The sequence below is a fragment of the Nannobrachium achirus genome (assembly GCF_963921795.1).
Source record: "Nannobrachium achirus genome assembly, chromosome: 11".
NCBI classification, from domain to species: Eukaryota; Metazoa; Chordata; class Actinopteri; order Myctophiformes; family Myctophidae; genus Nannobrachium; species Nannobrachium achirus.
Genome location: NC_137820.1, coordinates 33,743,386 through 33,767,680, shown reverse-complemented (window position 1 = coordinate 33,767,680; position 24,295 = coordinate 33,743,386). Strand labels below are relative to the sequence as shown.

Here is a 24,295-nt window from a genome sequence, read left to right as displayed (position 1 = left end):
CTAGATTTCAGTCCCACAAAACTGTGAAAAGTGATCAAAAATCACAGTTTTGAGAGGCCGAAATCTAGCCCAAGGAATGTTTTTCATGCAAAACAAATGCTTGCAATGGATTCAGAATCATGAAGAACCCCTAGTTTGACCCCTCACATGCTACTTAAAGCAGATTTATTTTTTGTATTCTTTTCCTGTATAGAGTCGATGGGACAGTGAATATATAAATGGCCATAACCTTTTTTCCGGCAGAGCAGGCCTCTTATTCTGTGTACCTTAAAGTGCAGGTGCCATGATTTTCCTCTCTATAAAACATGATTAAGAATTTTTCCAAAAAAGTGTACAGAAAGAGTTAAAATTATGTTTTTTATGTGGCCACACCCACCAGTTCATTGGTATGCGTGGTTGTCATGGTGGGTGGTGACCCAGCTGAAGTTAGCCACACCCTCGTGTGTTGGGTGAATGGTAATTAGGGGAGGGGTTGATTCTATGATGTAATAAGTATGGGTGTTTTTGGAACGGCACGTCTGACCCAGCAGGTGGCATCCTCCAGCTAAAACCCCAAATAAAAAGAGAATGCAAAGCACTTAAACAAACTGATAATCTTCCTGTCCACAAACTATGATGCCCCATTTTCTGTAAAACTTAAGGTTTTTGAGGCTGCCTTTTCATCAGCTATTTTGTATGAGTGTGAGGCTTGGTTACAAATTCCCTTAAAGTCTGTTGAAACTCTCTACATGACTGGAGTGAAATCCCTACTTGGGGTGAGGGTTACTACACTTAACCTAACCTGCTTGTCGGAAGCAGCTAGCTAGGGCTGCCTTCATTGCAAGCTTTAGTGAGAGAAAAGCAGGCCAGGTTATTCAACAAGATACAGCAGCGTAATGGCATGCTTGATGACCCCTTGTGGTATGTTCTTCAACTGCTAAAGAAGGAGAACCAAGTCATGTATTCTCATATATCTGAGATAATGGAGAAACAAGATCATATTGAGAGTGACCAAAGGGACATGATTCATGAACTGCAATCCAAGGAGGGAACAAGATATAGGACATACCAAGCCATCAACCCAGATTTATCTGTCCATCCACTCTACACATGCACCAGCAGTACACCTTACATTGAGGACTATTTGAGGATAACCTTTACACGGTTTCGGTTGTCCTCTCATAGACTGCGTGTGGAAATGGGAAGGTGGAGTCGCATACCACCTGAGCAGCGTACATGTCAATGTGAGACTGGTATACAAAATGAACAGCATATACTAGTGTGTCCCCTCACACAGGACATCAGAAGGAAGTATGGACTTGAGTTTGATGATCTGAGCTCACTCTTTGCGGCAACTAACAGAGAAACTTTGCGTATGCTGCATGCCTGCCTGTCACTTTTGGAGCAACAGAAAGTTTTGGTTGTTTGATTCAAGGGATTTTGTGTTGTGTGTTGTTTTTTAATGTATTGTAATTTGTATTTTTTAAAGGGTTTTCGATTATTGTTTGGACCCAATGTTTTATACATTTGTGTCAATAAAGTAAACTAAAAAACTATCTACATAGGTGGTGCGCCTCTTTCCTTCCACAGTGTCAGTTTGCTTGCCACCAGTTCCGGCTGCCTGACGCAGTGCCCTGCAGCCATACAGCCTCATCCTTCTCTGTCTGCCCTCGTCTGTGACCTGTGGTATGGTTCCTGTAAAGATCCATCCAAGTTTCTGATGTGGTCTGTTACTTACATCTACATACTACATGTAGGCTACACAGAATTCCTTGGGTGTCGTCTAGTTTTGATTCCACCTCAGTGCCATTTCTCCTCTCCCCCCTCTGCCATTCATTGGTCTGGTTCAGCAGCCTGTTGGGACTGCGTCCTTTTCGCTGTCTGCCGACGGATCGTGGGCGTCGGAGGATGACCCCTGACCCCGGCGCGTCATCTGGTCGAGCAGGAGCAGGAAGAGGGCGGAGACTATAAGAGCCACGCCTGCCATGAGGAAGCCTGTGCCGTAGTCGCTCATCTTGTCTATTAAGAGTCCTATGGAGGAGAACAACAAAGTGTTGGTCACTTTGATATGCACTGCTCATTTAAAGCAGGGGTCTTCAACAGGGGGTCCGGGACCCCTAGGGGATCCTCAGAGTTACTAAAGGGGGTCCTCCAAATCTTTGAGTGATAGAAAGTTTTTTCTCCTTTTTTTATATTAACCACTCTAACCCTAGTGTCCATATTCTGAGAACTTTAGCAAAACATTGCAGATCTACAAGCTCACAACGCCTCGCGCTGCGAGGCGTTGTGAGCTTGTAGATTGGATATTTGTAGATTGGATATTTTCGTCTATATTTGTAGATTGTAGATTGGACATTTTCGTCAAAGAGCTTTGGTGTAGAGGGGAAAAAGAGCAGACTATAGGTACAGTGCAAGTCAAGTTTATTAAGTATTGATGGTTCAAACGGTTAAATATCTGAAAACACAAATTGACATGAATCCAAAATACACTGATGCTCGTGCTGTCAAGCAATGAAACTTGTTGTGGTCCCTGCTTCATCTATCTCTCAACTAAGGGGTCCTTGGCCTGAAAACATTGAAGACCCCTGATTTAAAGGTTTCAATAGACAACATCAGGCCACTAGATGTCGCACTTACCCAATGCCTCTGTGGCATAAGGTTTGCCCATTTCCCTAATTCAGAGGTTCTCAAACTATGGGACGGTACCCCAAGTGGGGTCGCGGGAAGGAGACGGTGGGGTCGCATTGACGAAAATTTTAAATACTGTATTTGGATTTTTTAAATCACATTATTTGAATGCATTTTACTTTTTTTTCTCTCTTTACTATAAGTTTACAAGTTACAAAGAAATTGACACTTTACTGTGTACAGCCTTTTACAGCCTTTGACAGGGAAATTGATCTACTTTGAACACACAAAAGGTTTTTATAGAATCTACTGCCATCCATTGACTTAGCCACAATGTTTATTTAGCTCCCCCACTGAATAAAACAATGTTGCCTGGAGTCACAGTTATGCTAATATCTGATTTAAATTGCATGATATATATGGGGAAAAGGGCAACCATAGCAGAGACACGCAAGAGATAAGGCCAGCCGTTCTCTCAGGGAATAGATCAAAACATCTCTTTATCTAAATATATCTTCAGAATATTGAACGTTAATTATACCAAGAAACTATAAGGTCCTGTTCATTTATTTATAAAAGACTACAGGCTGTATCTTTATAGTTCAAGTATTAACCCAAACTTCCAGTAAATCTGCCATCTGTGAATTTCATCGTCTGTCGGGTGGAAACCTCATAATGTCCACAAACGATACTTTCCAGGATTCAAATTCAAAAATCGCTCCGAAGCGTTTCAAGCTTGTAGGTCTGCTACTTTTGATGCTTCTGTGTATAACACTGTAGTGTAGTATGATTAGTAGTAGGGCGTTAATTTACGAAAAAAAAAACACAAACAATTAAAATATGGAGATAAGAGGTTTCTAACTGACTGACCAACTGCTTTTCCTATTCCAATGAGTGAGATAAATGGATTTAGCCTACTCTATTAAAGTAAATAAACGGGCCATGTTTGTGAGAGAGCGTGTATGTGTGTGTGTGTGTGTGTGTGTGTGTGTGTGTGTGTGTGTGTGTGTGTGTGTGTGTGTGTGTGTGTGTGTGTGTGTGTATGTGCGTGTGTGCGTATCCTTACATAACTGGTGTCTATAAGCATTGCCGTTGTGTTGCATCAAGTGATGATAACTTACTCCATTACAACAACCATTATCTCTACTTTGAACACGGACAGTGCAGACATTAAATGCTTTAATCAGCTTTCTTTTTACTTTCGCTACTGTTTTATTTTTCTAATCTATTATAATTTATGTGTTTTACATTACTTTTGTGGACTATGGAGTATGGACAGTGGATTGTGAATATCGTGTGTTTTTGTTTGGGGGGATTTTGAGCAGGGTTGTATACAGGGTATCTGCACATTTATAAAGTGACAATTTAAGGAAGTTCAAGACATTTTTAATACTGCAAAAAAAGAGAGTATAATAAGAATATGATATTATATAAGAATATAATACAAATATTAAGGCTATTACTGTGTCAAAAGTAATCAACATATTTAAAGAATATGTAAAGAAATAAAGAAATATTAACTGAGAAAGAGGCAAAAAATTGTGAGAATAGGCAATCTACAATATTTATCTGTGAAACAAAGTCAAACTGAATGGATAGTGCTTGTCAGAGTAAGGGTTTCCCAGTCCAAATAGGATTTTTCTTCAGGACTTGTGGCCTGAAAAGGTTTGGAATGCAATCCCCTTATTACCCATCTGTCAGTGCCTTTCATGCCCAATGTAGATCTCTGTATCTGTCTGTCCTTGTCCCTTTCATGCCCATACTGTATATGGGCCCCTTTCAGAGGTCCATTAATGCCATTACATGCCTGTCAGAATGATTCAAGGCACCTTTTAGACGACTTAGTGCTTTATCATTTACTGCTGGACGGAGGCATGACATACTGTATTCTGCCAGGGGTCACAGTGTCTGGCAGCCAAGTTAAGCCGGGTATTTAATTTGGCAGGCTGTATGCATTTCTATAGTCTGAACGTAAAAACAAAGCGTTACAAGTTACAAGCACAGTAATGTAGTTTAAATCAGTGATTCTCAATCCCTTTTTGAGCGGTGCAAGATGTGCCGTTCCAGGTCTTCAGGCTCTTTTCCTGAACATTTCCACAGGTTTCTTTCCCTGTTTTGCCTTTGTAATTGTTTATGGAGCGTATATGTTCAGCAAATGGCAAGAAACCATTCCATTCCCACTGAAAAGCAGAATCCACCTTCATAGGTATAAACTTCAAACTCAGAGAAGATCATAAAAATAGCCAAAATATAAATAAGTTTAATGGACAACAGACGAATTCATATAGTTTAACACTGCTCAAATGTTTTTTTACAACAAGTGTTCATATTTTAGGTCAGAACCCAGGTGACATAACCAGGCGACTATTTGAGAAATATATCGTCTCTGTTGGGCAGAAACCTTGTATCTCCAAGTTTCAAATTTGTACGTTTTTTTGCAAAGCAAAGCCCTGCTTCATCATACAAGGCCGTCGCACAAAAGTAGTGAAAACAGCAGATCTACAAGCAGATCGGCTGTTTTCACTTGTTTAACTCATTCTTAAAATGATAAATACAAAACAAATGGTTTTGGACATACAAGGTTTCCACCCAACAACGACAATATGGTAACTCTTAAACTCTTGTACAAATGCAAATGGAATGGTTCAATTTGTAAACGCTCAGTTACAGACTCTTCTTAGGTTTCAGAGTTACAGACCTGTACGTTTCCATTTGGACCCTTATTAGGATGAACAAACAGTGGTTTAAAAGCCCACTGGCTAACAGAGCTGCACTGCTGGGGCCATTTATCTCTTGTCAAGTGTAAACAGAGCAACAGTGACACATTTTAAATCCCTCACAAAATAGGGTTATTTCATTCCAAGTCCTCTGAGCCAGTGTGATTTCATGCCTCTCAAAGCTCTAAAGGGAAATAATGATTATTAGCCATCAAAGTAGCAAATTTGGAAACCAGGGTATTAACCTATTTAGGCCTAGAATTATTGAATGCTTTAACCAGTGAAAAATAGCAGATATACAAGCACTCGGTGCCGCGCTGCGAGCTTGTAGATCTGCCATTTTTGAAAATGCCGTGAAAATGTGTGCAAATCTTTGAATATACTGTATGTATTTTCAAAGCGAACGTTTGTAACTCAATTTTGCTTCTGGGTGGTCCCTGGAACTACATATTTTGAGATGGGGGTCCATGGCCAAATACATATCATTTTGGGGGTCCTTCACATGAAAAGGTTTGAGCACCACTGACATAGTAGTCTCTCAAGAACAGACTAACTGAGCTCCATTTAAGTGAAAAGGACCTTTTCTTTGACGATGGCTGGCCAGATGGCTGACATAGAAACATAGGTTTTTCAAAAAAACCTTAGAAGGATTCAAAAGACCCTTATAGAATCGGGTCAAAATTCAAATTTTCACGATTTAAAAAAAATAGCAGATCTACAAGCTCGCAGCGCGGCACTCGGTGCCGCGCTGTGAGCTTGTATATCTGCTATTTTTCAATAGTTAAAGCATTCAATAATTCTAGGCTTAATGTTATTTTCTGGTTAAATCTGGACTTCTTTTTATTTCTTCCTATTCAGATAATAATGAGATGGATTATTAGAGGAGATTGAACCAACGCTCTCAAAGAATCTCCAACCATCTCTGACTACCAGCACTATACTCATCATCACAGACCTCTTCAATACAACATTATCTTCAAGACCCTTGACCTCCAGACAGGACGAGGAGACTATCATCAAGTCAACCTCCAGGACTTCTATCATCAGGATTCTAATAGCTCTCTCTCTCTCTCTCTCTCAACACTACTCAGGATCCAGGCAACCATGCAGTCACCCTTTCATTTGAGCAGTATTTGTCACTATAGGGTTCAAGTGCACATACTACTGGTGTGGCGTTCCTATACCAATAAGCAGAAAATCACAATATAGATTGAATAACCCTTTCTCATATGGCGGTGTGTCATATTGCTCACACAGTTGTTTCACAAATGACCTATTTCCATGCCATACCTGAAGGCAGCATTTAACCCATTATGGACGGGTACATATTAAAGTGTATTACCCCCTCAGACCAGGAACACATTTTTGTGTATTACAGTACATGTACAGTACGTTGTACAGTAATTCTTTTTCACGATTCTTTTTTTTCTGTGAAAAGCCAAAGGTGTAAGGCTGTAAGCTATCAAATAGCTTTGGAATTTTGTTTCTAGCTGCTACAGAGACTGAGTAGGCCTAATACATTTTCCAGTAAAACAGTTATTAATAATTAATAAACAGTTATTAGTCATTTTCAAATCGGACTTAGGCCTAAATAGGTTTTAATAGAATTGCCTTGTCCAAACTCTCCTGAACTTGAATGCAGCATCTTATATTGAAACCATTGCCCTCTCTGTGTGGAAATCCATGCTGTACGCCACATCTCCAGTATTGACTTGATTATGCTTAGTTTAGTGTGGTGTCAAGTGCCGAAAATGTGCTTGGAGGGAGGCTATTTTCAGCCCCTGCCTTTCTAACATTCTCTGCACGTCCCTGACTGCATTGCATCAATCTGAACACAGGTTCCCTTCTCCTTTGTCCTGAAAAGTGACAGTTTTGGACATACAAGGTTTATTTCCAGACGAAATTAGTCTAGCTGTACAATAGTAGGCCATTGGAGGGGAAATAATAAAAAAAATAAAACCTTTATCATAGCGGAGCGTCAGCCCATGAAATTAACATAGCGACAAGTCACCATACTGTATTATATTTGTGCATAGCCGCATGCATATGCATACCCAGAGTGGCTTTCTGATTGTACCATCAGCAGAATTTAGTATTAATTGAAGGGTGGCCTTCCATGAACGGAAGATATAGAAATCTCACAGTGGCTGAATGGAGCTTACAGTACGTACAGTACAAAATGCAGTGTGGCGTGTAAGGGCGTCCATTTTGTTTGAGATGTTATTAACTTTTAGACTGGAGAAGAGGACAGACGCTGTGAGCTTGAATTATGCTGTAAATTAAATTCTTGATTCGTAAATGAAATTACGCGCGCACACGCACACACACACACACACACACACACACACACACACACACACACACACACACACACACACACACACACACACACACACACACACACACACACACACACACACACATTTTACACCTGTTTTTCATTAAAGCCTGGCTGAACGAAATGTCAACAGCATGAGGAACCGTACAGATCTGTGTTTTTTCTCAATCGCATAACGGAGTCACTTGCCAACGACATTTACCCATCTCCAAGTGAACTGATCGGTTGTCGTCAGCAAGCAACACTGTCGTACTGCAGAGTATACTGTTGCTCAGGCACGTGCACACATGGGCATGAAAGGGGGCTTGAGCCCCTGCCCTTTTATCCGTCTGTAAAAAGTGCCCGCTCCAGACCATGAATGCATTTTTCACTATGGTGAAAGAAATGCAAATGCCCTCTTTTCATGCCATACATGAAGGCAGCATTCAAGAGAATTGCCTTGTTCAAACTCTCCTGAACTTGAATGCATCATCTTATGTTGAAAGAATTGCCCTCTCTGTGTATAAATCCATGCCGTTACGCCACATCTCCAGTATTGCCTTTTTTATGCTTAGTTTTGTGTGGTATCAAGTACTGAAAAAAATATATATTTTTTTCTTTTCAATATTTTCACCAAAATGCCCTTTTAGGAATGGGGGGCTGACCCCTGCCTCTCTAACATTCTCTGCACGTCCCTGCTTGCTGTTGGGCAGAAACCTCTTCTCATCTCCACATTGATTTATTCATATACGCACGTACAGTCACAGCAGTGACTGTGTTTGTGTGTATATGAATTAAAAGTACCTGAAGGATTTCTGAGTGCTGGCTATTACTTTCTTACTGTCAATCTTCGTGAGCCATGCACCCAGAAAACTGTATTACTGAGAGTCCTCGTTTTGGTTTTCTACAATCATTTTGACCTAGCCTAGCATGGCCAAAGAAATATCACTGCTAACCTGCCGAGGGCAATGTATTTTGCAATGGCTCTTTCGTCTGGTTCCAGGCTGCTAACGGAGCTGAGCAGAGGGCAGGCCACACCCAACGTGGAAGACTGTTTCTCTCCCCGTTTTGTCCGATAAAGTATAGTTATTGACCTGACCGTGACGGAGGCGTGCCATCTCAAGCGACCTTGAGCCACCGCCGAGCGAGCTAAAGCGAGCGAGTCGCCGGGACGAGCGCTGCCAAGGTCGCTTGAGCCGACTCAGCACTGCTCGAGTTGCGCACTGATAAGGACAGAATAGTAAACTTGCTGCTTGTGCACAAGTAGGCCATGTATGGCCTATTTGTGCATCAGCAGAGCACGCCATGATGTGCACTCACCAGGAATGCTGGTCCCTCATTGGCTGTTAATGATGACGTTGCCTGAAATGCTGGTCACTGATTGGGCTATGGGCTTCAACACACACAGCTATACCTACTAGTGCATTAACGAAAAAGTCGACAAGTCGACTCAGTCGATTTCATTACACAAGTCGACTCCCACCAGAGAAAGTCGAAAGTAAAAAAAAAACAAAAAAACTTTCCATTGTGAAAATAGCAGATCTACATGCTCACAACGCTTCGCATCGCGAGTATGTAGAAAACGCCCACAAAACTGTGAAAAGTGATGACTCATCACTTTACATCACTTTACATCACTTTTCATCACTAAACCATCGTTTTCTGGGGCCATTTCTAGCCCAAGGAATGTTTTTTGTGCAAAACAAACGCTTGCAATGGATTCATCATCATGACAAACCCCTAGTTAGACCCCTCACATCCTACTTAAATACCCAGAAAAAAATCATGCTTTTCTGTGTATTTTCCTCCTGTATAGAAAGTCGATGGGAGCCCAAATTCATTTGGCCGCTGTGGCGACCCCGAAGGTCGCAAACTCGGGCGCCCTAGCTAAATCATTAGAGCATGCCCTATCCGTGCACCTGTGAATTTATAATAGTATATATTCCGCTCGTTTTCACCCTTCAAACACGGGTACCCGTCGCCGGATACCCGTGGGGCCCCGACCCGTTGCAGGACTCTGTTTCCAGGCTACTACTGACCTGCGATGGGTGGCCCCAGCAGCCCTCCGCTGCTGCGTATCAGCATGAAGAATCCCAGGGCGCTGCCCAGCCGGTGGACGCCCACCACCTCCGCCAGCACGGTGATGTGGATGGACACGGTGGCTCCGAACACCAGGCCGTAGATGGCGCTGAACGCAGCCAGGTGGGCGAAGGAGGACGCCAGCGGGCACAGCAGCAACACGCCACCCAGCAGGAACACAGAGGCTGTCAGCTGATGTATCTGCACCGTGGAAACAACCAGGCACGTCAAAGGGGGCTTGAGCCCCTGCCCTTTTACCCGTCTGTAAAAAGTGCCCTCTCCAGACCATCAATAAGCACCGAAAATATTTTCGATATTTTCACCAAGAGGCCCTTTTATAAATGTCACCCCTGCCTCTCTAACATTCTCTGCACGTGTCGGGATGCAGAAACCTCCATGTTCTAACTCAGGGGTCTTCAACGTTTTCAGGCCAAGGACCCCTTAGTTGAGAGAGAATCAATCAATCCCCATTTTGGTCATGTCATTATAGGCAAAAACCATGCACCGAAACCCATTATGGACGGGTACACATTTGTGTGTATTACCCCCTCAGGCCGGGAAGACACTTTTGTGTATTACAGTACATGCACAGTAACCTGACTTTCGCCAGATAGTTGCAGCAGTGCGTAACGCTCTGCCTTACATCTGGGCTCTCTCGGACAGCCTCGATGTAAGGGGCGGGCCATTTTTTTGAATTTCTGTAGCAGGTGATTGGATGTGGCCGTTTCTATCACAGTCTGGGAGTGCCAACTCCAACCACTCATATTGGCCTGTCTGCATGACGTTGCACCCAGAATCCGCCTCCTGGGTTTCCACGTGGTCTGCAATCAGACTCTATTGGCTCAGAGCCGCTCAGAGCCCGCCCATAGCTGCCGCTGATTGGTCCGGCCCGGGACTTTACGAGTGTTATCAACTCTGGCCGGTCAAGCCCAGATGGTAAAGCAGAGCGTTATATACGCAATGCTGCCACCATCTGGCGAAAGTCAGGTAACATGCACAGTAATCTTTGAAAAAATATTTACGTTTTTTCTGAATTTTTTCTATGAAAGCCAAAGGTGTAAGCTAACAAATAGTTTTAGAATTTAGTTTCTAGCTGCTACAGAGGCTGATCTACGTTTCCCAGAAAAACGGTGGGTAATTCAAATCGGACATAGGTCTTTAAGGCTTTTTTCAAATCGGATTTAGGCCTAAAACCAATGGTCGTTCCAAATCAAACCTCCCAGAGAAACCAAACACAAACGCACCGTCTCCACGACTCTCAGGTTGGCCACCCAGCCGAAGAACACGCGCCCGGTCAGGTCCAGGGCCGCCGAGATGGACATGAGGGCGGCTGCCTGGTACTCGTGCACCCCGCGGCTGCGGGCGAACGGCACCAGGAACAGGGCCGGGGCGAAGAACCCCAGGGCGGCGAACACGCCGAACATGGAGTACACCATGAAGCGGGCGTTGGTGATGAGAGTGTAGTCTACGTAGCGGAGGATGCTGCTCCTCAGCTCAGCTCCTCTCCGTGACTCAGCCTTAGCTCGTGCCGGCACAGAAAGGATTTCACCGGCAGTGCGTGATTCAAGGCCACCGCGGCCCCTCAACGACCCGACTGAATCATTGTCCCCTGCAGCGCCCGTCTGAGCCCTCTCATCGCGCCCTACATAGCTGGCTTGGCGAGGACATAAGTCATCCTCCTCCGTCAGGGGCGGCGCTCCTCGTGCCAAGCCCTCCTCGTCCCCGTCTTTGACCTCCTCCTTGGAGAGAGATGAGAATCACGTCACTTTCATATCAGCAGGGGCATCACAAGGGGTAGGGGAAAGTGGGACTGAGTTACCAGGGCCCAAGGTGGAGGGGCCCTAGTAACTTTAGCTATTGAAAAATAGCAGATATACAAGCTCACAGCGCGGCACCGAGTGCCGCGCTGCGAGTTGTAGATCTGCTATTTTTGAAAAGTCGTGAAAATGTGCGCAAATCTTTGAATATATGTATTTTTAAGTGAACATTTGTAACTCAAATTTTGCTTCTGGGGGGTCCCTGGAACTAAATATTTTGAGATGGGGGGGTCCTTCACATGAAAAAGTTTGAGCATCACTGACATGGAAACATAGGTTTCTTGGCACATATTTTCAGGATTTTTCAAAAATAGCAGATCTACAAGCTCGCAGCTTGTATATCTGCTATTTTTCAATAGTTAACATTCATGGGGGGCCCGCAGTGAATCCTTGTACCCAGGGCCCAGAATTTGGTGTGACGCCCCTGCATATCAGTGTATGTTGAAAGCAGATTATGTACGTGATATCTATAGAACATTAGCGTCATAGCGTCGTCGCTGTCAGGTGCAAACCTTGTATGTCCAATTAACCGTTACTTTTCAGGAAACGGGGAAAGAGAATCTGTGTTCCAATGGACCCACTGTCGTTGTTATTAAGACACAAGCTCTTGCTAATGCTTTTCATTGGTTCAATATTTATAAAACCCTCAGACACACTTGGCCACTTTCACTTAAAAAATAGCAGATCTACAAACTACTATATTTCCTACTTTGGTGTGACACTGTCCTATGACAAGTAGGGCGTTAATAAAAATAAATAAAATAAAAACAAACTGTGAAATAGGGAGATACGAGGTTTCTGCCCGACAGCAACAACAACGCAGGTGCGTGGGGTGATGATTGATCACCTCCAGTGATGGAAACAATACTGCATTTGCAAGTATCAATACTACAATGTAGAAGTAGCCTACACTGTTACAAGTAAAAGTCTAATAAAAATGTACTTGAGTAAAAGTACAAAGGTATTGGTGTTGAAATGTACCTAACACTTGGGTGACTGAAAAGAAATCACTTCCACTCTGACTGCATTTATCAGTCAAATTGACAGGTAAATTCTCTGCCTTTTGGCCGAGGAGAGCAACACCTCCTCCCCTGCTGCCAGCGGGGTTCTATTGTCTTCCAAATGTGAATTTTTAACCTCTCAAATGGGTAGCGCAAAAGGTGTGAAATTCTCTCCTTGCTTCTGGGAGGAGGGGGGGATGGGTGAGACCTGTCTTTATGACCGATAACTAACAGTTAGAGTGGTATAATTGTATATTATTTCATACTTAGGAAACGTTTCAGAAGGGGAAAAAAAAACGAGAACATAATTATGTCTTGAGTATTTAGGAAATGTCATGGAGGGGGAACATTTGGAGACCTTCACGGGGAGAGTTATTGCACTTTGCGATCTCAAAATCGGTCAAAATGACCTGATAGTTGCGACCGTCAGGTCGCATTTACTATCAAAACCTCCACAGGCTGTCTGTCTGTCTGTCAGTCCGTCCGTCAGTCTGTCTGTCACGTCACACTTTTGCCCTACTCATATCTCCGCCATCGTTGCCCCTATCCATGTGAAATTTTCCACACACACTCCTTGACTGCCAAACCACAACCTTCAGGACCCCCGGACCTCCACGGACCCCCAGGGACCACCAGGGACCCCCTGCCACCGCCGCCAAATAGTGCAAAAATGACCAAATCAACACCCCAATTGGCCTACTCACGGGGAATTCCCGGGGACCACCGACTCCTGCTGCTCCAACAGTCCTTCACCTTCATTGGTTTAACTTTGCCACGTCCCCTCCCCTCATTGGCCAAAACTTTATTTGGCTTTACTCATCAACCGTTTGTCGTAACAAACTTCTGGGTGGTATCAATTGACTTCGTTAACAGTCCTTCACCTTAATTAGTTTAACTTTGCCCCGCCCCCTCCTCTGATTGGCAGAACCTTTATTTGGCTTTACTCATCAACCGTTTGTCGTACAAACTTTGTGTATACTGACGGTCGCTTATCTCCCGATTAGGGAGTCTTACTGGTCACCTGTGTGTTAAAGTACCAAATGTATAAAGTAGGCTAGTCATTACAGAGAATGTCCCATTTCAAGTTTTCAAATGTATAAAATTATAAAAATCCTATGAAAATATCAGATCTACAAGCGTTGCGATGTCATGACATTGTAAGATTGTAGATCTGCTATTTTCAAATGGACAAAATGTATAAAGGGCTGAAGGGGTTAATGTATGTTTTGTAATGACAAATTGACTAAAGTTTTCCAATAATTGTAGTGGAGTAAAAGTACAATATTTTTAACGTTTTTATTTTTATAACGTTTTTTTTTTACAAAGTGAAATATCCTTTTAATTTGACATTTTAGAGGTGTTAAAAAGCACTTAAATTGTCACTTTAGAAATGTGCATAGGACCTCTATACACTTAAACTTTATGTTGGTTTGTTTACTGTTGAGTGAGAAAACAACGTTGCACATTAACACTTCGCCAGCCGAAATAGAATGGCTTGTTGGTAGATTAGCCGTGAAATTTCTATTATTATATTATGATCTGAACAGCATTCATTTTACAAGACCATCAGCGCAATATCATGTAGTCTTCATTCCCCATAACCATCACGCGATCCCCGTTGTATTCTCACCACAGTCACCAGCGAAATTCCTCAATCTGCATTGGCTTAGAGTGGCGGTTTTGGCCGAGGCATCGTCTCCCCGTGCGTTTCGTGTGCGCGATCCGTTCACGTAAATGTGGGCTCAAATAATCCAAGTATGACTCTTCAGTCGATGTGAACATTTTCGCTAACTTAGCCCTTAGCACTCCAGCTATGCTAACGCTAACGTCTAAACCATAAATGGATGGGAGCTGGGAAGCTATAGCAGGGAAAGGACCTGACGTCACTTCCGCTTCATATCAGAGGAGCCATGCGCTAACGATGGACAACCGGTGACTAGGGAAGGTTAGACGATCGCCGATTTTCGGATAAAAATCTTTTATTTTGTTTTTAATGACCCAGTACGGTAAATTCCGGTAAAAAAAAAAAAAGAACTTGGGGGGACCAACAGGTTGAGAACCACTGCTTTACACCACTGACCTCCGTCACCTCCGTCAGCTCCCGGCCGGCCGGCAGGGGCCGGAGCAGCATCCCACACACGGCCAGGTGGAGCTGCAGCGCCCCCAGCAGGAGCATGGCCCCCCTCCAGGTGTACAGGTCCACCAGCAGCTGGAAGAGTGGCGTGAGCACGAAGGTGAGGACGCACTCGCCGGCGCTGGCCAGCGCGTTGGCCACGGGACGCCGCCGCTCGAAGTATAGGCCCAGCATGGTCACCGTGGGGGTCCACGTCAGCGCCGAGCCCAGGCCTAGGAGGAGGAGAAACATAACAAGACAACTGTAGCAGAGATGCTGCAGCAGCTATGTCTATGTATCAGGGACGTGCAAAGAATGTTAGAGAGGCAGGGGCTGACATTTCTAAAAGGGCCTTTTGGTGAAAATATCGAAAATATATTAACTCTTTGAGTGCCCCCTTTTTCACCACTAGAGGGCCCCAATGACCAGAGAATTCTACTTAGACAGTGCTGGTATATGCACAAGCCCTGCAGCCATGACATGCCTGAACACTTTCCTTTGTGCATGTACAGGAAGAGGATGAAGTTAGCTTGAAGTTAGCTATTGGCTACCAAGCATTTTAGAAGATCTATTTTCTGCAATTTAGCCTCGATTAAACCTTGCACACCTCATGCATGGGAAAAAAACAGAGAAGAATGAGCTCTAAAAAATCCAATGCAATCCTGGATTGCATTGGAGTGGATTTGTGCAGTTTGTTCACAGCTTTCAAACAAAAAAATCCGATTGGAAATCCGTTCAGGCATTCTTGAGATAATAGCCATTATGTTTTACATGTTATGTAAACAAAAATGGCTGCCCTGTATGTTAGATGGGGTTGTATGGGGGTGGAACATGCAAAATCGCGATTGAAATCATGTTCACCAGATTTGATGGGGTCCAAAAAAAAAATTAAAAAAAAAATGTTTCAAATTTTTTTTTTTTTTTTTAAAGCCGAACTAGTTCGGGATCGGCACTCTGCGATACGCTAATAAAGCCGAACTAGTTCGGGATTGGCACTATAAAATAAAATTCAATTATGAAATATTAAATATTTTCGGTAGTTGACACCACACTAAACTAAGCATAATCAAGTCAATACTGGAGATGTGGCGTAACAGCATGGATTTCTACACAGAGACGGCAATTCTTTCAACATAAGATGCTGCATTAAAGTTCAGGAGAGTTTGGACAAGGCAATTCTCTTGAATGCTGCCTTCAGGTATGGCATGGAAAGAGGGCATTTGCATTTCTTTCAACATAGTAAAAACTGCATTCATGGTCTGGAGAGGGCACTTTTTATAGACGGGTAAAAGGGCAGGGACTTAAGCCCCCTTTGGTGTCTACTGTATGTGTGCACGTGCATGTATACATATATGTCTCCATTGTTTTACTTTCTGTGATCTTTTTTTTTTTTTTGCATCACACAAAAGCATCAAAAGTAGTTTTGAACTTGCAGATCTGCTACCTTTGCTATAAAAAAAAAAAAAAAGAACCCTGAAAAGTAGCATAACAGTTTTATCTTTTGGACACCCGACAGAGATGATTATGCGTGATGCTAAACATTATGATTATGACCATGCTCTTTGACCATGCAGTTTGACTGGTTTCTGACCCTATAGTACCCTTAGCTCAACTGCCATATTTCATTCCAACAGGATTAAAACTGTCCATGTTGTTCTCACACTGTAATCTGAGTTCCCAGATGAGAAATGCACCCGCTCCTGCAGTGTGTGCGTGGGTGTAATCTGCCAACTGTAGTAGGCTGCTACTGTATGTGTGAAGGAATGCTCTGTGCAAGGACGTGCAGAGAATGTTAGAGAGGCAGGGGCTGACATTTCGCGCTGCGACGTGTTGTGAGCTTGGAGGTCTGCTATTTTCGGTACTTGACACCACACTCAACTAAGCATAATCAAGTGAATACTGGAGATGTGGTTTCTACACAGAGAGGGCAATTCTTTCAACATACGATGCTGCATTCAAGTTCTGGAGAGTTTGGACAAGGCAATTCTCTTGAATGCTGCCTTCAGGTATGGCATGGAAAGAGGGCACTTTTTACAAACGGGTAAAAGGGCAGGGGCTCAAGCCCCCTTTGATGTCTATGTGTGCATGTGCCTGGCTCTGTGAACACTAAACCCTGGATACATATTGGCCTCAGTCATAAATGAGTGTGTGCACGCACCCACCGTTCACGAGGCCCACAGTGATGTAGAGCTGGGTCAGGCTGCTGGCGTAGGCTCCGCCCACTGTGCCCGCGGTGCAGAGCAGTCCTCCCAGCGTCACCACGCAGCGATGGCCGAAGCACGCACTGAGTGACGATGCTACCGGAGCTGAACCACACACACACAAATGAAGCACGCACTGAGTGACGACGCTACCGGAGCTGAACCACACGCACACAGCATGCAACACTGAGTCACACTGTACCATTGAGTGTTCATTTAAAGGGCTCATCAAATTTCTGTTTTATTTTTATTTTATTATTATTATCTAAAAAAAATCTGAACTCAATCACCCTCCCCCGGACTTTGTGTTTTTGAGGCGCCAAACATATTCCAAAAGTTGCGCAACTTTGCACACACATCACAAGAGCCGAAAGTTTATGTAATTTAATATTCGCAAAATGACTCAATAGCGCCCCCGACAAAATGTCAACTTTGCAGCCCCACTATACAGTTTTACCTACATGCATGAACATCGGTACACACCTGTATCATGTCAGCCATTTCGAATTCTTTGTGGTGTTTTGGCGCATTTTCAGTTATTCCTGCTGACACAGCTGCATTAAAAATAAACCTTATCATTTGACTTTTCTTTCTATTGTGGGCTTCTATAGGGAAAACCATCAATGCGGGTTTGAAGGCCATCAAGGCTCTCTTGGCTCCATGTCCAAAACTAAACAGGAAGTCAGGCATTTTCACGGGTCGCACTTTAATGAACTCCTATAGGGGGATATTCAGATGCACCTCAAATTCGCTCAGCAGACACAAGACCCCTTAACGAAGCGTCAAACTTCCTTCACCAAACAGGAAGTGTCCCTTCTTCTGATTGGTCGATACTAGCATGGACTGTATCGTGCCCTCAGCTCAACTGCCATATTTAATTCCAACAGGATTACAACTGTCCATGTTGTTCTCACAACAGGTCATTATCGTAAAGTGCTACCCTTTAATTTTATTTATTTATTATGATTGCAACTGAAAAGCCCTCAGAAAGAAGAGAGAAAAAAACTGCAATGGCTAACTGGAGTGATTTCTTTTTTCCCCCCAGTTATTACACGTTTGAAGGACCATGCCAAAGACTTTTAGATTTTGTAAAAACAGCATGTCACAAGACCTTAAATTACTTATTTTCCATCAATTAAACACCCCACGAAGGAGGAGTTCTTGTTTCTGTCGCATTCTTCAGTCAATCATTTGATGACCGGGTGGCTGCTCAGTAGGAGACTCGATGCGACAAAAATCGCAGCAATTTAGTCATTTGGGGGGTTAACTTTTCCTTCAACCAAGAGAGTGGATAGAGGTTCCATTTGTACTGTACACTACAATTTAGGCATTTAGCAGATGCTCTTATCCAGAGCGTCTTTAATAGAATAATCAATAATAAGCAAGTAAAACACATTCATCAAATGCAGAGCGACGCTGCAGTGTGCCTCAGTAAACTGAGAGCATTAGAACTCTCGTTTAATTAAAGGACCACTTCACCCATATAATTGGTCCTCGTCACTAATGCTCATTATAAGATGGCACCATTCTGTCTATTCAGTCAGCCTCTCTCAGAGGAGGGCAGTGGACAGTTCAGGAAAATAATCCCCATTTCAGTATGCTAAAGTTCTAGAAATAGAAAGGCTGTTAACAGTTATCAGCCCCACTGGAGTAGTGCAGTGGTGCATACCTGCAGAAACACGTTGTCCTCTCGCCGTATTTGGGTATTTTCAGTTTCAGCTGTGCAGCCGTCTTATTATATTTTTTAACTTTTAGTGCTATTATTCTTTAAATCATACAAACACAGTGTGCCAGAGTGTGCCGCCCTTCACTGTGAAGCGAAGAGCCGCGGAAGCCACAATCGTGTCCATGTTGTGGACATTCACTAGATCCGGATGTAGATTAGGATGTTTACCTTCACACGGAGAAGAAAATGTTTAACCGCGGCTGACCGTCGCGGCCCAATGTCGGCATGAAAGAAAGCTATCGAGCTATTGGCGATTGAAGCGTTTTTGGAGAAATATTAGAGATAAAGCTGTTTCGTTGCAGCGCAATGAATAGGAGCCTATATGGAGAGTATACGCTTCCTGGTGACGTCATCGCCCAATGGATCACCACACAGTGAGTTTTCTTTCACCCGTGGGTTAAATTGACTGCGCACTAGTGTTATTTAATATAAACGAAATCCCAAACTAGTTCGGGATCAGCACACTGCGTCTGGTTCCGAAATCCCAAACTAGTTCGGGATCAGCACACTGCGGCTGGTTCCGAAATCCCGATTGGCACTTAAGGTGTTGACTTCAATGATATCACACTCACCTCCGACGTGGATGACGCCCACAGCGATAGCCGTGATCCAGGAGGCGGCGGTCGCCGTGGTTTCAAAGTAGCGCTGTATCTCCACGAAGAAGACGCCGAAGGCTTTGATGACCCCGAAGGTCAGGCCAAAGACCAGGAAACAGGAGAGCAGGACGAACCAGCCGTAGCCGCCATCGGGGGCCGCGTGGCGGCGCGCTGCCGTTGGGCTCCAAGCCCTCGCCGCCTTGACCGGAGAGTTCATGGTGCTCTGCCTGTGTCTCTGCGGAGAGAGATACAGCCAGTCAGTGGTGGGAGAATCACTCTGATTTTTATCGAATGCAGTGGTTTTAAATGAAAGGTAACAGAATGGGCTCTACTTTGTGTCAATAGACTTGTGTAATAGTTGTGAAAATATGCAACAATACCCTGAAAGTGTTAATATTGGGAGCTGTCAGAAGAAGGAGGTCTCAATTCCCGAGGCACCACCCAACCAGCTAGAAAAGTGACGAGTCAAAACAGCGTGTCACTTTGGGAATGTTGGTCACGTGACCCCCATCAAATGAATGGGAACCGGTGGGGAACCAGGCTGTGGGAATTACGATATTATATACTCTAATAATAAAGTAAATACATAACTTTGTCAGCGTCCATTACCAACGATATGTATGCTATCCCACGTTGTGTTATTTTTTGTAATTAATTGATCTGACTGATTTAGATGTATTCATGGTGAAACAGCTCGTACCGCGGCTAGATCCTTTCTGCAGTTGCGAAGGGCGGGTCTCGACTTCGCGCCAGGCTTGATACAGACAGGGGCTGCTGTGCGCCGTCATGCCCAGAATGAGGGCTTATATGTGGGAAGAACAAAGCGAGGTCAAGAACAAAAGTCATATTAAAACTGGGGACATCCCTGGGGATAGCCAGCTTAGGTGCTTTGGGCATCTAATAAGGATGCATCCCGAGTGTCTCCCTTGGGGTCCTCACTGCAGAGGAGACCACCCTGGCAGACCCTGGACCAGATGGGGTTTTCTTTTATCTCCACACTGGTCTTGGAACACTTCGGGATCCCCCGGGGGGAAGTTGCTAATGTTGCTCTGGAAGGGGAAGTCTGGGGGGAGCCATCACCCCTGTGACCCGATTCCGGATAAGCGGTTGAAGATGGTTGGATGGAGTATCACAATGATATATATATATATTTTTTCATTCATATTTTCAGTTTTTAAGTCAATCAGTTTTTTGCCAATTATTTGGGGGCCCACTGGCAATACCCTCGCGGCTCACCAGTGGTCCCCGGCCCACAGGTTGGGAATCGCCGACTATAGATACTATCCATCACTGTATGCAGTAAACAGAGCACACCTTTGTTGAGTTATCACCGCAAGTATCCATGGAGAAATAATATATTAAGCAATTTCCATAGCTCATCACAGAGGTTTATTCAAAGAGCGTGTGTGCCTGCTGAGGGATGGTGGGACTGCTTTGTCATTGGGTGCCATTGCTAAAGTTAAAGGTATTCCTGCTGATGACACAGCTGCATTCAAAATAGACCTTATGATTAGACTTTCCTTTCAATTGTGGGCTGCTATGGGGAAAACCATCAATGAGGGTTTGAAGGCCATCAAGGCACAATACTACTCATAGTGTGCAGTATGTTGCATTACCTCACCTTATCTCCTCTCAAGCACGCACTGCTGGAAACTCTTTGTAAGTTATGAGGTAATTTTACTTTACTTGAGTATTTAAAATGTACAAAATATTGTACTTTTTACTCCACTACAAATAATTGAATAATTATCTTAAAGTTATCATTATAAAACATTATTTTCAAGGTTTTCAGACAAACAAGACTGACAGACTCGGACCTGGACATAAGACACAAGACAAGAAACATACCAAAAAATCATACAAATAATATAAACAATAAAACAAACAGGAAGGAAAACAAAAAATAGAATGATCAAGTGGTATAAAGCCTCAGCAAAACTCCCCAGCCCGTATCCCACCCACCACCCCGATGGGGGGAGAACCCTGAGGCACCCCCTTCCCACCATAACGGGACAGTGGGACGCAGGCCAGAGATCCGCAAGGCCCTCTATGTGTGTGCGCAGATAAGGGCGTCGATTACTCACAACAAGACAGCCCATGCATGCAAAGGGTCACAAGTAAACCTAACTCAGTTACTATAAAACATGAGTTAACCATTTGGTACTGCATTTGGCTGCAAATCTCATGCCCATGCATGCAAAGGGTCACAAGTAAACCCAACTCAGTTACTATAAAACATGAGTTAACCATTTGGTACTGCATTTGGCTGCAAATCTGACAGCCCGTTCTGAGACCTGCTTACATAGATCGGCTCATAAACTGAGAAAGACACAATAGAGTTCTCAAATTCTGCCCGAACCCGACCATACCCGAACCCGACCCGACATTTAGGGTAGGGTAGGGCCTAAAATGTATGCTAATTAGTCAGGCCGGGTAGGGCTTCGGGCTCAATGATAAAAGAAAATATATATATTTTTTTATTTTATTACTATTACGGTACTCTGTAATAGAGTAATGAGAACCCGACCATACCCGAACCCGACCCGACATTTAGGGTAGGGTAGGGCCTAAAATGTATGCTAACTAGTAGGGCCGGGTAGGGCCTCGGGCCAACCCAGTTAGGGCCCAGTTTGGGCCGGGCCTTAATTTTCAGGCCCGTTGAGAACTCTAAGACACAATCAGAAATAGGACTTTGTGAGGATAGAAGGTGCTGGTGGGACACCAACAAAAACTACATAAAAATAGGATAATGATAATTCATGGTGTAGTCCCTTTAAGTCGGACTATGCATAAAACAATTAATCATCATGTGTTCAATTCACCAACATAGCACAATAAAAAAGATGGAAAAAGTACATTTACCTCTCCTTGTGAGTGCCTCATGGTGGTCGAAGTGAACTACAGTAGCTTAACCACCTGGCATGGGAAGGTGTAGCTAATCATTAGCTTTTCACTGCAAAGTGACATAAGCTGTTATGCCTGATTACTTAACCTTATATGAATCACATAAGGGCTAATTTACTGAAACAGTGATTTGAAATAAAAAGTGCACTACATTGTTGCAGTAGGTTACATGCATACTGCACATACGTTATGTCACAGCAGGACTAACACACACACACACACACACACACACACACACACAGGCAGGCAGGCAGGCAGGCAGGCAGGCAGGCAGGCAGGCAGGCACGCACGCGCACACATACACTATACCATACATACAAGGATAGTTGTGGCTTGGCATCCCTGTCTGGTCGTGTCATCATCTGTAGGGGTGGCTATGGTGGAACCGGATCAGCAATATTCTGTGCGTCAACACTCCACACTGTAGCGTCGTAATGGCCTGCTTGACACAGAGCAGATAACATTAATACTGGACTGGAGTGGACACGCTTTACAAGGTACAAGGGTCCAACACACACTGGCGAAAATAAAAGAAAGAGAGAGAGAGAGAGAGAGAGAGGGGAGGGGTGGAGTTGAGAAAATGGTAAATGGTGCATATACCGTATATAGCGCCTTTATCCAAGGCGCTTTACATTCACCCATTCACACACACGCACACATGACACATCAATACACCGATGGTGGAGGAAACCATGCAAGGCACCAACCAACTCACCGGGAGCAATTAGGGGTTCAGTGTCTTGCCCAAGGACACCTCAACACGTTGACAGGAGGAGCTGGGATTTGAACCGCTGGCCCATGGGTCAATGAACAACCCGCTCTACCTCCTGAGCTACAGCCGCCCCCGCTAAGAAAGGTTGAATTCATAAAGAAAATCCTTCCATAATTAATAATCTGTCCAGCTCCCACATCTCTCCTGCTGCTGTAGCTTCATAGACAGAGCAAGATTGTGGTAACGTCTATCTGTCAATAATTCACTGCTGTGCAGTTTTAATGTTCTGTGACCCCTAGGAAACCCCAGGCCATTTTGTTTGATGAGGCATCTTTTACAGTCTTTGCAGTGAGTTCTCTTCTATTAATGCTTGTTCTTAATGCCTCATGGCTCGGCCAAGTCATATGGGCCTCATGGCTCGGCAAGGCTTACTTTACTTACTTAATGCATATAGTGTTCCCTGATTTAATTAGCATAAAACCAGGGAACTTTTTAAAAGAGCAGAGCCAAGTATAACTGTATATTGATTCCATTTGTTTCAAAGAACAGTTCAATATAATTTATAAAACCGGCTGACAAACAGGAGAAGGGCGCACGCCAGTATATTGATGAGGTACTGCTGACCGCACACTCATAGCCACAAATTATGCAGAATTGATTAAAGGAATACCAACATTTTGACCTGGTAAGGCCTTCTTCAGATTATTCCTTTAATAAATCTTGCATCGTGGCTATGGGTGTGCAGCCGTTTCTTTACTTCAACATAATGTATAACATGAGTGCTCCTCACAGAAGTCGAAGTTTATTTGCATTGCTCCTAACCCGTTTAATCCCACCTATTTTCTTCATTTATGAGGCTATAAAATGTTATTGAATGATTCATTCATGCATTTCCAGCAATTATTGAAAAGTTTAAAGGGTCCCAATCAAATATGTGCAGTGTCACATGTTAACTTTAAATTGTCACATGACCAGAGCTGTTTACTTCCTGTCTGCACCAAGAGGAGAGGATGGAAGCATCAAAGCCCCAAAAGAAAATGTTAGTAAAGTATCTTAACATAAAGATAGGACCATGATTTTTGGTACACGTCTTCTTTAAGATGTCTAGTATTGGTGTATGCCTTTGCAATTACTCAAATGTGTTCAGTGTGGTCATAAAACAAACAAACATATCGACGGCAACAATAGTGACCGGTGGGATAATACATTAGCAACTACTGTAGCTATACACATACTAATGCACATAGCAAATTATTCTCTTTCTGCTGTTTTCTTTTACTTTAACTGGGGAATTCCCGGGGACCACCGACTCCTGGTGCTCCAGAACGGATGCAAAAGTGGTCGCGCCCCCTAGTGGAGGACCCCCGCCACTGCAGTGCACATAAAATGCCGGCAGCGCACATAAAAGGCCGTAACTCAGGCTAGGAGCGAACGGGATAGCTGGGGCCGGTACCCACACGTCCGCCTCGGCGGCGCGGAGACAGCCGTGCGTAGAGCGCCACCTT

At 43.8% G+C, this 24,295-nt stretch overlaps 2 protein-coding genes across 12 annotated transcripts in view; both read right to left on the bottom strand.

Moving 5' to 3' along the window:
• wfdc1 (WAP four-disulfide core domain 1) overlaps positions 1-1,795 on the bottom strand; it is a 66,770-nt gene extending 64,975 nt beyond the window's left edge. For both annotated transcript variants that reach the window (XM_080737848.1, XM_080737847.1), the window contains exon 1: positions 1,718-1,795. In XM_080737848.1, the coding sequence (XP_080593974.1) occupies positions 1,718-1,719 (2 nt within the window). In that variant the 5' untranslated portion in view covers positions 1,720-1,795. The remainder of the gene's footprint in view (positions 1-1,717) is intronic.
• Positions 39-22,523, bottom strand: LOC308294911 (monocarboxylate transporter 13). 10 transcript variants are annotated; one of them, XM_080737845.1, is made up of 10 exons: positions 22,397-22,467; positions 22,037-22,090; positions 19,875-19,976; positions 19,555-19,623; positions 19,151-19,409; positions 16,814-16,957; positions 14,619-14,884; positions 10,965-11,459; positions 9,681-9,921; positions 39-2,010 (listed from the first exon to the last, which is right to left on the bottom strand). In XM_080737845.1, exons 5-10 carry the CDS (start codon positions 19,389-19,391, stop codon positions 1,826-1,828), a joined length of 1,572 nt encoding a protein of 523 aa, XP_080593971.1. In that variant the 5' UTR covers positions 19,392-19,409; positions 19,555-19,623; positions 19,875-19,976; positions 22,037-22,090; positions 22,397-22,467; the 3' UTR covers positions 39-1,825. The 10 variants fall into 10 exon arrangements, with proteins under 10 accessions (XP_080593971.1, XP_080593969.1, XP_080593970.1 ...); XM_080737843.1 differs by having other exon boundaries at positions 22,037-22,127; positions 22,397-22,430; XM_080737844.1 differs by lacking the exon at positions 22,037-22,090 and having other exon boundaries at positions 22,397-22,498.
• Positions 22,524-24,295: the final 1,772 nt, after the last annotated feature.

What these genes read in the sequence shown, in the direction of transcription:
- LOC308294911 (XM_080737839.1), bottom strand. Translation starts at nt 22,057, where the DNA reads ATGAGGCACTCACAAGGAGAG. An exon ending in GGGCGTCATCCACGTCGGAG is followed by an intron (nt 16,958 to 19,150) that starts GTGAGTGTGATA and finishes TGTGTGGTTCAG; the next exon opens with CTCCGGTAGCATCGTCACTC. An exon ending in ACCTGAGAGTCGTGGAGACG is followed by an intron (nt 9,922 to 10,964) that starts GTGCGTTTGTGT and finishes TCCACGGTGCAG; the next exon opens with ATACATCAGCTGACAGCCTC.